Source organism: Gorilla gorilla, chromosome 17, assembly GCF_029281585.2.
Source record: "Gorilla gorilla gorilla isolate KB3781 chromosome 17, NHGRI_mGorGor1-v2.1_pri, whole genome shotgun sequence".
Lineage (NCBI taxonomy): Eukaryota > Metazoa > Chordata > Mammalia > Primates > Hominidae > Gorilla > Gorilla gorilla.
In genome coordinates this window covers 46,831,497-46,844,254 of record NC_073241.2, presented here as the reverse complement: position 1 = coordinate 46,844,254, position 12,758 = coordinate 46,831,497, and the positions used below count along the sequence as shown (strand labels likewise).

Sequence of the window (12,758 nt, the reverse complement as noted above, 5' to 3'; positions counted from 1 at the left end):
GTGATCTTGACTTTTTTAAAAAAATAACTAACATCACTAGTTTGGGCATTAAGTGAGATTAAATAAGTGTTTCATAAACTGTAAAGAATAATATAGACACAGATGTTGAGAATAAGGAGAGTGAAGCTTGTGCTCAAGGAATTATCTTTCCGTTTTTTTGTTTTTGTTTTTGAGACAGAGTCTTGCTCTGTCACCCAGGCTGGAGTGCAATGGCACGATCTCAGCTTTCTGCAACCTCTGTCTCCCAGGTTCAAGCAACCCTCCTGTCTCAGCCTCCCAAGTAGCTGGGACTACAGTCACACGCCACCACGCCCGGCTAATTTTTGTATTTTTAGTAGAGATGGGGTTTCACCATATTGGTCAGGCTGGTCTCAAACTCCTGACCTCAGGTGATCCACCCACCTCGGCCTCCCAAAGTGGTGAGATTACAGGTGTGAGCCACAGCGCCCTGCCTATCTTTCCGTTTTATCCCCTGGATTCCAAAACTCATTTAGGTAAAGAGAAGTGATGACTTGGCTACAGAGGAGAAAGGAGGGCTGGGAAGGGAAGTGCAGGCTAGGAAAAGTGACTAAAAACAAAAGTAGTAGCACCAGTTACATTATTCATGCAAGGAAGCTGAGGAGAATTATCCTGATGGGGCTGATAAAATCACCTCAAGATGGCTCTAGGCCAGCCCCAGGTTCTTAAGACAATGGTCAGCTCTTTCTTAAGCGGTCCAAGACCCTCTGACCTGAGATGTGACTGGATGATTACAGACCTCTTGTCCAGTGTTTAGAGCCTAGCTGTCTGCATATTTTATAAAGATATCTGCCTTCCAGAGACTGGAAGTGAAAGAGATCCAATGACTGGGTGAGTCACCCTTTCTCCACCTAGAACACAGTCCTTGATGGAACTCATGCTTTATCAATTGTTGTTGAGTAGAAGAAACAAATACATCCTCCAATCTTCACTTGGTGGACCTGGCATCAAAAAATAATCATATTAAGTGCATTTATTAGTACACTTTTCTGGCTTATCTGCCTTTCCAAGTTTCTATTTGAGTTCTTGCCTTTGAAGGGTTTGCAGGCTGTGAAAAGTAACTTAACTTTTTAACAACTTTCTTTGCTTGGCCTTGAGGCAGCTTCAGAAGATAAGACACCAAAAGGAACTATGTGTGCCTGGAGAGAAAAAAAATAATGGTGAAAAACGTTTATCAGCAGCCTCCGCCAGCACCAAGCAACGCCTCAATTTTACTCAAGCAATTTCCCAATTCAAGTAACATTCATATGAATCAGCAAATAATATGTAGCAAATTTGAATCTATATACTTAAAAAAACAAAAAGCACTGGAAAGAATCTTAAAAGTCATTGAATCCGTTTTATAGCAAGGCCCCGAGACTGGAAGGGACTGACAGAGCTAGAAATGAAACTTGTTTTTCCACCTCGAGAAAAACGAATCAACAAAAAATAGCCTAAGCAATTGCTGGTATCTGAAGCCCACTTTTTTGAGGCTGTTCCCTTTGTTACGTTGCGCTGACCCTAGGCACTTTCTTCCCAGAATGCACTAAGAATCCAAAACTCCAAACAAGTTTGAGATCAGCGTTGGTTGGGGGGAGGCAGTGGGGGTGCATCTACGGGAGCGGTTGGGCTATAAGCTTTCGCTGCATCACAGAATTGTGCCAGTGTTTCTCTTTGGAGTGCCTCGCCAGCTTTAATAACTGTTTGGATATGACTTGCTCGGGCAAAAGTTGTGCATTGGCCCGATCAAGCCTGACTTCTAGCCAAGGTGAGTTCACATCTCCGTTTTTTCCTCCCCCTAATTTGAAAGAGGCTTTTAATTGTCTCCGCCCCTCCCCCCTTCCCCTGGAAAGTTTGTTTTCAAGCTATAAACCCTTTCCAATTCTCGGTTTCCATCTCGGTTGCCTGAGAATCGCAGTCATTAGCCAAGTCCACTTGGACGAAAGCAAAGCTACCTTTGTGTACATAATGAGAGCCACCGCGTGGCCAAGGAGAACCACGGGGAAGAGGGAAACATTTTTGTCTCGAGCTGGCTAAAGCGGGCGGGGGGAGGTAGCGTTAAACCGACCGAAGGCGTGTTTTGTGGAGTGGCTTCGAAAGCGGCCGAGGCAGCCGAAGCCGCTTTCGAAGTTAGCAAACAAAGCGTCTCCCCAGTAACCGCCCGGTTCCAGACGAGGCTCCTGCCACTCAGGCCGCGGAGTCGCAGCGTCGCCCAGCCCCCGGCTCCTCCTCCCTGCGTCTCTCCTCCCTCCGCTCCCGGCTCCCCAGCGGATATGAGCCACCAATCCCAGCCACAAACAACCCTTCAAATGAAATAGCGAGGCGGCCCTCTAACGGGCGGCGGGGGCGCTGGCCCCCTCCCTGCGCCACATCTGTCCCGCACCGGGCGCAGCAGCTGATTCATCTGCAGCCAGGTCCGGGAAGGAACTGTGCTCCCGGCAGTTGCAGGGCAGCGTCCGGGCGGGTGGCTTCTCCCCAGGACCACGTTCCCCCCGAGCCGTTTTAGATGTGTGTTCTCTTCTGTGCCGAGCAGTCAGCAAACCACAGAAGAAAAAAATCGTAAGGTTGCTGCCTTCTTAGAGAGACGCTTTTTTTCCCTGTTGATTCATTTTAGTCCTGTAATTGGAAAAACCACCCAGGCTTTTTAAACTCTGGCCTCCACGCATTCTAGGGGCGGGGGTGTCTTTTTTTTTTTTTTTTTGAGGGAGGGTGGCAGGCTGGCTCTAATTTTCGGCGTAATCCTGAAACAGACGCTCCGAAGTCGAGTTAGTTATCCCTTGGCCGTCTTAGTACTCCTCGGGTTTAATCTTATTTCCACAGAGTTTCTTCTGCCGGGATCTCCACCGAGGTTACCGAACAAAAACAGCACAGAGCCCAGACTGGAGGCAGACCCGGGCGCTGTCTCTGCTAGGCCTATTTACGTTTGGGGCTTTTCTTTCCTTTTTTTAAAGTGATGGGGGAAGTCTCATTGTGTGGCATGTGACAGTTCATTTGCTTCAAAACAACAGGACGTAACCACGCGAAAACTAGAACCAGAGGAGGGGGCATGCGTTTCTTCAAGTCAGCCAAACAGCATCTGGTCTTTGAAAGCGCAGTTTCATCAAGAAACTCCTGTTGGATCCCTCCTAACTGTGGACCAAAATAAGCCAACAGGAACGGGTGTTTACTTAATGGCTAGTTTCTGTTTGAAATGGGAGGAGGGATCCCCTAGCAGGGTTCCAATCCTAAGAGTAGACACTGTTGACCGAAACAGATGAGCAGTCACGGCGTGGTCACCCCTTAGCTATAAAAGTGGCCGCTGCCGGGGTTCGGCGACTCGGGGTGTCAGGCGGAGTCTTGGCGAGGCAGGCGCGCGCCCGGCCGTCCCCAGGCAGAGACGTTTAAAGAGCATGTGAGCATGACAAGTGTCTGTCCGCAACGTGTCAGATTTCGAAACTGCCTTGCAATCCAGTCCGGAACTCGCAGCTTTAGCCCGGGGGAACAGACGTTCGCTTAGGCTGTGTCTCATCATTCCCCCCCCGCCCCACCCCCGCCGACCTCCCACTGTTGCTGCTGGAGGAAGAGCCCCGGGAGGAGAAGGGTGCGCCGCGCCGCGCCGCGCCCGCGTGTCAATGGCAGCCGCGCATTCTGGAAGAAGTTGGTTCTTGTCTCGAATACTTTTCCTCCCGTGCCCCGCCCCTTGAATCAGAGGCGGCTGTCTTGTGCGGCTAGAGCAGGGCCAGTAGAGTTCGGGGCAGCTGTCAAAAACGAGACGGGGAGGCTTTTCTTCCCGGGGGTGGAGGAGGGAAGGAGGGAGGTGTCCTTTTTTCCATCTGTTGCAGTTTCCGAACCAAACGCACCCTCGCCAGCCCCGGGAATAAAGGCCCAAGAGAGAAACCTGGGGCGCTCGGCTGGTGCCCTCACCGCCGGGCGAGGGATGCGGGCGGTCAGTGCGCGGCAGGCGGAAAGGATCGTGTTTCTGGACCCGGCCACCCCCCGCGTCCGCACCGCCGCCCCCGAGGGACGAGTGACAGCGGCCGCCGCGCTCGGTCCAGTTTTCCCGGCTGGAAGGTGCGGGGGAGGGGCGGAGGAGCGGCGGGGCGGGAGGGGGACGGGGCGGGCGGCTGGGGGCGGAGGCAGGACCTCCTGTACCTTCCCTCCTCGCCTCTCTCACTCTGACAGCGCCGAGGTGCGCCGAGCAGGAGCAGGGAACAAAGGAGCGGAGAGGGGAGGGGAGAGAGTTGGGCGAAGGAGAGCCCCCGGCCGGCTGCCAGAAGATCCCGGCGGGAGGAAGCCCAAGTGTCACTTGAATTCCACCCAAGGAGCGGGCGCCTGGGATCAGAGCGCCCTGTTTAGCAATAACGGCTGGAGCACGTCCTACAAGTTACGGGAGAGTCGGCTGTGAAGGAGACGTTCGCTTATCCCCTGTGTCCCCGCTCCTGGCCCCTCCAGACCCCAGCCTTGCCTCGCGCTGGGAGGGGAGATCCAGAATGAAAGGCAAGAAAGGTAAGGCGGCCGCCGGCTGCGCGCACCAGGAGACGCGAGTCCGGGGAAACGTGCTGGCCGGGCCGCGCCGCGCGGAGTCACTTGGTGGACTTTTCCGCCCAGGGGCTCTCATGCTGGAGTGGCGGCCGTGCTCTTTGTTGAGGCTGCGTCTGAAACGGCAGCGGCTGTTTTCTTGCTAGACACAACACGAGGGGCTGTTGTGGGGCGAGCCTCTCCACGCTGCTGGCACGTTGTCAAGAAACACGCTCAGCGCCTTGTTTGTGCGCCTGCAAGTTTCATTGTCTCCGCCGACACCCCACGCTCGGCCCAGCCGCCGCGTGGCTTCTCGCTCTTTCTCGCGTGCTGGGGATATGGGGTCCGAGTAGGGAGGACCCAGCACCTCGTTTTTCCCGATCCGGACCCAGGCGGCCGGGGCCGCCGGACCGCCGCGCCTTTGTCTGAAAGTTCCACTCCTAGGCTCCCCCCGCCCCCGCCGCCCCCCTACTCCAGCCGGGCCCTAGCACTGTTCTTTAGGGATGTGGTGTTTTTACGATCGAAGGAATGCGATTCTGGACCCCCTCATCGCCCTCGGGTATAAACAGCTTTGGAAAGCTAGACTTTTACAAATCCCCAGTCTCTAAAAGTTTTCCCACGATGAATTTTGGGGCAGGAGGAAGAGTTAGCACCCAGGGCCAGCATCTTCAAGCGGCGTGCAGTCAAAATGCGTCCAAATGTGACAAGCAGGCTTGGTTGTAAGTGCAAAGAGCAAGGCTGTCATTGTTTCCACGAAGTGTTCTGGAAGCTTTACAACTAAAACTTGCCGTCAGTTTGGTTTAAAAACAAAATACACCGGAGTGGGACGAAGGGTGGAGAAACCACACAAAACACCCCGAAAGGTCAAAGAATGTGAAGTCCCTTTTGAAGTTAACAAAAATTGAGTCCCTGGCTGGGAGGTCCCCCGAGTGTTCCGCTGTGGGCTGGAGGTGGCGTTTCTGTTGTGATTTATGTGGAGTGGTTCAAAACAGAAGTTAATCACTCGGGAAGCGGACGGGAGGGGCGGCGCTACTGCGCATGCCCGGGAGCCGCCTGGAGTTTGGAACTCCACATTCTTTCAGACCCGGCCCGCTGGGGGGCGTTCCTGGGGGGTAGCCTCAAGGCCAGCGGGGTTCCTTCGGCTGCGTTTCTGTGGGAGGCCCTGAAACGCGCGGAGCTTCCCTCTGCCGCCAGGCTTTCCCAGCGAGAGTGAAATTAAACTTGAAACTCGGATCAACTGGTAGTCGTTGTTGGTAGAACGCCCTAAGGACCCCTCCCCGCGGGACGGAGGGAGGACTCGGGACAGGGAATTGGCCCTGGGAGAAAACGCGCGGGGAGCGTCCGAGACGCCCCGTGAAAGCCGTGCCGACCCTTGGGAGGGCTGACAGGTCTAGAGAGACGCGCTGTCTGTTGTGGTGGGCCTCTCCGGAATAAGTGAGGGGCTCTGTGTTTCGAGGATGGTTCTAGCGCAGAGCCGGGCGTCTGCCGGGGTGGGCTCCCCGCATTGTTCGGGCTCTGGCGGGGGCGGCTCTGATTACTTTCCATGGCCCGCCTCCCACCCCGGGAATCCCCAGTGCTCCTTTTCCACGGCTTTTCTGGCGTCGCCCCGACTCTCCCGCGGCACTTTGGCCTACCTTCCCCCAGCGCCGTGGTCCTCCCTGGCGACCCCCTCTGCACTCCTGGGGTCCTCCTGCGCCCCCCCCCCTCCACCGGCGCGCTGCCCGCAGCCGCGTGCCCTCTCCCCGGAGCTGGGGACCAAGGCTGGGCCCCGCCGGCCGCATCGGTGGGAACTTCCGCGGTCCCCATCCCAGGGCGCACAGGGTCCAGCTCCTCGGCGCCGACTCATGGAAACAATGAAAGGTGACGGGCTGAAGGGGAAACTTTGCGACTGGTTCAGGGCTCGTTGGGGGAGCCGAGGCTGCCGAGGTTACCCGGGTTTCTTTCCCGTTTTAGGTTTCCCTGGCAAGTCGTCTGGGGTGGGCAGGCCTCCGAGAAAGTGGGATTCACGGCCTCATTTCTAGTTTCTTGGGTCCTGGAGTTCCTTTGCTTGTGCTAACTCGTGCAGTGTGCGGGCCGGCCTGTTTCACTTGAGGCCGGGGAACTCTCAAGAACAAAAGCTACTTGCTTTTCCTCCTTGGGCCCCTCCCTCTCCCCGTGCTCCTCCGCGGTCCTTCTCTAAAACTACCTGGGAGGGGGGAGCCTTCCGCGTCGGCTCTGGAAAGACTCCTGAGGAAGTCGGGCCCTCCTTACTGTCTTGTCTTATAAAAGTCTGCAAATCTTTTCAAGTTTTCTTAAAACAAGTGCACTTTCAGCTCCATTCCTGAGCCCGGGGTAAGCCTGGTTTGTGATAATAGTGTGTCCTCCCAGAAAGCTGAGAGTGACGCCAAAAGATCTCCTAAAATGACTTAAAAACAATGAGAAGGATCGATAAGGAAAATCCACTAAGTCTTTTTGCTCCCAGTTTTTAACTGTTGAATTCCTGCTTTGGGATTTCTCTTTGGCTGGGGTAGCCAACCATACCTTGGATTTGGTGGCTTGAGTGTTCAATGCCTGTTGCTTCTCCCAAGGAGATACTGATTTTTTTTTTCTTTTGTTCCTGGAGACCGGGTCTGGCTATGTTGCCCAGGCTGGTCTCGAACTCCTGGGCTCAAGAAATCCTCTCGCCTTGGCCTCCCAAAGTTCTGGGATTACAGGCAAGAGACATTGCTCCCAGCTCAAAGGAGAACTTCTGGTCAGGAAAGTTGTTGAGTTAAATTTGCTTTTTCCTAATTGTGCATCTCGACTTTTCCCATCAATCTTATTTCTAGAGTCTCTTCACAACCGAAGTCTCCCTGCCTCCCTGTCTCATGATGTTACCGAGCTATTCAGAAAAGAAAGTGCAGGGCGGGCTGGGCGCGGTGGTTCACGCTTGTAATCCCAGCACTTTGGGAGGCCTAGGCGAGCAGATCATCTGAGGTCGGGAGTTCGAGACCAGCCTGACCAACATGGAGAAACCCCGTCTCTACTAAAAACACAAAATTAGCCGGGCGTGGTGGCTTTTGCCTGTAATCCCGGCTATTCGGGAGGCTGAGGCAAGAGAATCGCTTGAACCCTGGAGGCGGAGGTTGCGGTGAGCCGAGGTTGCGGCATTGCACTCCAGCCTGGGTGACAAGAGCGAAACTCCGTCTCAAAAAAAAAAAGAAAGTGCAGGAACAAGGTCGCTTGCTTAGAGCGGTGGGATCCTCAGGCCATGTTGTGGCTTTCTCCACAACATTTCCTTGTATGTGGATAGCGTGAAAGAAGCTTGTGATCCTGCCCCCACCCTCCCCACCGCCACATTTTTTAAAGTGTAAGCAAAGCAAGACGTTTGGAAACAAGTCTTAACCGGGAAACTTTTCAAAAGCGCTGTTACAATAGGAAATGAGTAAGGAGGAAAAAAGTCTTTGTTTTTCCAAGCTGAGCCACAACCAGGAGGGAGAGTTTTAATGAAAACAGTCCTGACAGCAGCAAACGTGGTTTTACTGCAGTGAAATATCAGCTGGCGTAGCCAAGGCACTGAAGTCTTAACTTCCTGTTACTTCAGCTTTTGTGCACATATTGGAAATATTTGTTAAGAGTTCCAGAGGCCTGGCATTCATTTATTTAAATGAACTGAGAACAGAGTAAAGTCGCGCTGCAGTTTGGTGTTGCTTAACTGAAACCTGCTTTTGTGTGTCACTAACCTATTCTGAAAGATCAGGCTTCTTGTCAAACTAGGCAAGCAGATCAAAGGGCAGCCTTCAGGGGCTTTTTTTGTTTCAAACTCTTTGTGATTACCAACTTACAGTTGGGAATTCACTGTTCAATGAGCAAATTTTCACACTTTTTCTAGATTAAAAAAAGGAAGGAGATAATAGCCTTGAGAAGAATGTCTGGCTTTTCAGACGCTGGAGAGTTTAAACAAATTGCTTTATTCAAATTTGCTTTAGTCATTTAATTAACTTGACACTTTTTTTAAAAGTTCAATTTCTTTAATTATTAAAGCCAATGTGAGACAGGAACTCAGCTATAATTTCTTTAAGCTATTTTATTAATAGTTCTTCACCCAAATTTCAATATGGGTTTTGAAAGTCTCGTCTTGCCAATAGTGAAAGTAGTTTCAGTTTTAAATGGGCACTTTTAAAAAACTTTTTAAAAACTTAAATCATCAGGGGAGGGGAATTTCAAATACATGGCAGTTAAAACTTAGGATTCTTGTGCGGTTTATTTGTAGCTGTTTATTAAGCTGTGAGCTAAAGTGAATTTGCAAGATCATCTACCTCTTTGTTAGAACTTTACTTTGTCTTTGGAGAGTTCTGCCTTTTGTAGGAATACCCTGCAGCACCTTCTGCCCCCTGCAGTCCAAAACTAAAAATGTGTCACCAAGTCAGAGTCATTAAAAGGGTGGGAAAAATTCCTTTAAAAAACATGGTGTTTAGCTTAAGAGGAATATTCCGTTTTTATTTCCCGTCAAGGGGAACTGGCTCAATTAAGGTCAAGTCATATTTTCAACCAAAATTACATACTACAGAGGAAAGAAAGCATACAAAGCTAAAAATGCTTACTTTTACATTTTTGTTATTTTAATTACTTCCCCTAATATAGAAGTACTGATTTTTTCAAGCATGCCATTGTTTGTAATTCATTTCTGTTTTTAAGATTCTAGATTGTCTACAAGCAAAAGAATGTATTTCTTTAGTTATTCGGAGTAGCCTGCTGTAGTTTTTGAAAGGTGGAATTAATAGCGTTTGTTATTTAATTTTTTTTAAAGTTCAGAATGATGTTTAAATATCTGTAAAGGCCAGTTCTGAAGCTTTATTGAACCCAGTCCATCTGTGATTTAAATATTCTCTATGGCTTGTGAATTCTTAAAATTTCTGGCAGGATTAAAGTACTTACAGCCAAAAGAGCTTCCTCTGGGGCTTGCATATTCAGTTTCCTTTGTCATGTAATCATTTAAGACTGAACTCTGCTTATTGATATGTAGTATTCTATTCTAGGTTGAGATCAAACTGGTAGCTGAAATTTAGGAGACATTTTTAATTCATTTGGTATTAGGCATCTTTTGACCTTACTAAAGTACCAGTAGTAGAAAAATATTTTTGTGTGATGAAACTGAAAATGGTCGTATTTAATAAAAGGTGACTAGTACTGCCCATTTAAAGCAGATGTCTACCTTTGAATAAATGTAGATAGCAATGAATAAGAAATGACCATGCATGGTGTTAGCAGAAAATTTTAACATGTGTTTTACCTTTAGAATACTAACTGGGTTCAGCGTAGTATGTAATTTTCCTTCCTTATATCCGTGAAAAAAAAAATGTACGAGTGCTCCCTTTTATTTCAAACCTTCAGTAGAGGAAGGAGGAAGAGTAGCATTTAAAATGTACGTTAGGACTGGTTAGGTTGCTTTTCCTAGTTAGCACTGATCTTAGAAAGAAGGTTGGTAGGCACATTCCAACTGCGACAGCACCCTTCCTATTTCAAATGTGGCAGGTTATTCATTTTGGGTGCAGTTTGTCTCCTCCAATGATTAGACGAAAGAGTTTTCTGACCATCATTCAAAAGGAATGTGAGAAGTTAATGAATCCTAGAGGAAAGTGGCTGAGAAAAGGCATCTGGCATTTGGTTGAGAACCTCCCATGTGGTGCTAGTCAAACTACTTTTACTTGGACCCTGAATTCAGGACAGAAAACACTGCTCCTTCTCCTCGCTCTCAGTTGTTGGGAAAGCATGGTTACGTTGAATGGTCAGCGTAAGTGAGCTTTGCAATAGTTGCTGTGCTTACAAAGCAACTGACAACTGGCCCTTGTCCTTTCCCAGGTATTGTTGCAGCATCTGGCAGTGAGACTGAGGATGAGGACAGCATGGACATTCCCTTGGACCTTTCTTCATCCGCTGGCTCAGGCAAGAGAAGGAGAAGAGGCAACCTACCGAAGGAGTCTGTGCAGATTCTTCGGGATTGGCTGTATGAGCACCGTTACAATGCCTATCCTTCAGAGCAAGAAAAAGCGTTGCTGTCCCAGCAAACACACCTGTCTACACTACAGGTAAGGAAAGAGAGTGTGAGGTTTACGGATGCATTTTTAATTTCAAAGTCATTTTATGGCATTCCTGTGTGTCAAGTCATTAAGCTCCTTGCCACTCAAAGACAGAAGGAATATCTTTTTATTGTAAACTTAATAGTGTTAAAAGCTAATAACTAGCTATTTAGAGAACACAGAAACACTTGACAGTCATCTATCAGATAGCATTTCCTTTCATGCCTAAAAGAACCTTCCTTTATGCAACAGACATTAAAAGGAGGTTAAACCTTACTCTATTGTCCAGGAAACTGGTTTGATATTTAAACAAGGATGACTTCAGTGAGGTAATTCATGTTATGTCTGTTGACATAGTCATTTGAACTGGGAAAAATCAGTTACTGGGAGGAGTGGCCCTTTTCATAAGGAGAGGTTTTCCTGTAGTTGATTAACTTAAATGTTGGGGCAGTAGGTGATAGGTTAAAATGGGGAGAGTTAAAAAGTAAACCTCTCTCTCAAATCATTTTTAAGCATTTGAGATTTTATATCTTCTTCTTCGTCCTGAAAAGGTTTAAGTATGAAGAGACAAAAAAGGAAATTTGTATTAGAAACTAGAAGGCTTATGACAGGTGGTAGCTTGCTTTCTTGGCGGAGCTCAAATACCTTGAAATAACATTGTAAATTCAGATAAGCCTTTTCATGCTTTCTTTAATACAGAGAGCAAGATCAATTAGGTACCCCATAGAACATTCTCAGAACCTGTTGGCTGAGTGGATGAGGAAAGTGTTAAAGCGTACCAATATGATTTCAGGTCTGTAACTGGTTCATCAACGCCCGCCGCAGGCTCCTCCCTGACATGCTGAGAAAGGATGGCAAAGATCCAAATCAGTTCACAATTTCCCGCCGTGGGGCCAAGATTTCTGAAACGAGCTCTGTGGAGTCCGTGATGGGCATCAAAAACTTCATGCCAGCTCTAGAGGAGACCCCGTTTCATTCCTGTACAGCTGGGCCAAACCCAACCCTAGGGAGGCCACTGTCTCCTAAGCCGTCATCCCCGGGATCAGTTTTGGCTCGTCCATCAGTGATCTGCCATACCACTGTGACTGCATTGAAAGATGTCCCTTTCTCTCTCTGCCAGTCGGTTGGTGTGGGACAAAACACAGATATACAGCAGATAGCGGCCAACAACTTCACAGACACCTCTCTCGTGTACCCAGAGGACACGTGTAAATCTGGACCAAGTACGAATACACAGAGTGGTCTTTTCAACACTCCTCCCCCTACTCCACCGGACCTCAACCAGGACTTTAGTGGATTTCAGCTTCTAGTGGATGTTGCACTCAAACGGGCTGCAGAGATGGAGCTTCAGGCAAAACTTACAGCTTAACCCATTTTCAAGCAAAACAGTTCTCAGAAATGTCATGATTGCCGGGGTGAAGGCAAGAGATGAATTGCATTATTTTATATATTTTTTATTAATATTTGCACATGGGATTGCTAAAACAGCTTCCTGTTACTGAGATGTCTTCAATGGAATACAGTCATTCCAAGAACTATAAACTTAAAGCTACTGTAGAAACAAAGGGTTTTCTTTTTTAAATGTTTCTTGGTAGATTATTCATAATGTGAGATGGTTCCCAATATCATGTGATTTTTTTTTTCCTCCCCTTCCCTTTTTTTGTTATTTTTTCAGACTGTGCAATACTTAGAGAACCTATAGCATCTTCTCATTCCCATGTGGAACAGGATGCCCACATACTGTCTAATTAATAAATTTTCCATTTTTTTTCAAACAAGTATGAATCTAGTTGATTGATGCCTTTTTTTCATGACATAATAAAGTATTTTCTTTAAAAATTGTTGTAATTCAGAGTATTTCTGTTGAGGGAGGTGCTTCTTAAAAATAAGTAGGAATATAGCACCCCAGTGAGCAGGAAGCTGGGGGGGTAGGGTGCAGTGTTAGGGGGTGTCACCAGCTCTTTGAAAACCTGTGGACAACAAGCCAGTTTGCATAAACAGGATGTGTGATATTTACTCTTGATAGGAGGCATAGCAGGCCCTTAGAGCTTTACTTAAACTGCATGGCAAATTGAAATGAATCATTTTAGTGTTTAGCTAGCCACTAAATCCCTTACTGATCTGTCCTGCGTAGTTTAAAACGTGGCCATGTTATAAAGAAAAGTCTTGAAGCATCCGGTTATTGCTAAGTTTTCAGAAGAAAACAACGCAAGCAATCTCTTGCCC

The 12,758-nt window shown here is 48.4% G+C and overlaps 1 protein-coding gene across 8 annotated transcripts; it reads left to right on the top strand.

Annotated features, from left to right (window-relative positions):
• Positions 1 to 1,509: 1,509 nt before the first annotated feature.
• Positions 1,510 to 12,371, top strand: TGIF1 (TGFB induced factor homeobox 1). Of its 8 annotated transcripts, XM_063699433.1 has the most exons (4): positions 2,347 to 4,047; positions 4,159 to 4,482; positions 10,315 to 10,541; positions 11,326 to 12,371. In XM_063699433.1, the coding sequence occupies exons 2-4, from the start codon at positions 4,467 to 4,469 to the stop codon at positions 11,899 to 11,901; spliced, it is 819 nt and encodes a 272-aa protein (XP_063555503.1). In that variant the 5' UTR covers positions 2,347 to 4,047; positions 4,159 to 4,466; the 3' UTR covers positions 11,902 to 12,371. The 8 variants fall into 8 exon arrangements, with proteins under 8 accessions (XP_030859614.1, XP_063555503.1, XP_030859620.1 ...); XM_031003754.2 differs by lacking the exons at positions 2,347 to 4,047; positions 4,159 to 4,482 and adding an exon at positions 1,510 to 1,765; XM_031003760.3 differs by lacking the exon at positions 4,159 to 4,482 and having other exon boundaries at positions 2,401 to 2,556.
• Positions 12,372 to 12,758: the final 387 nt, after the last annotated feature.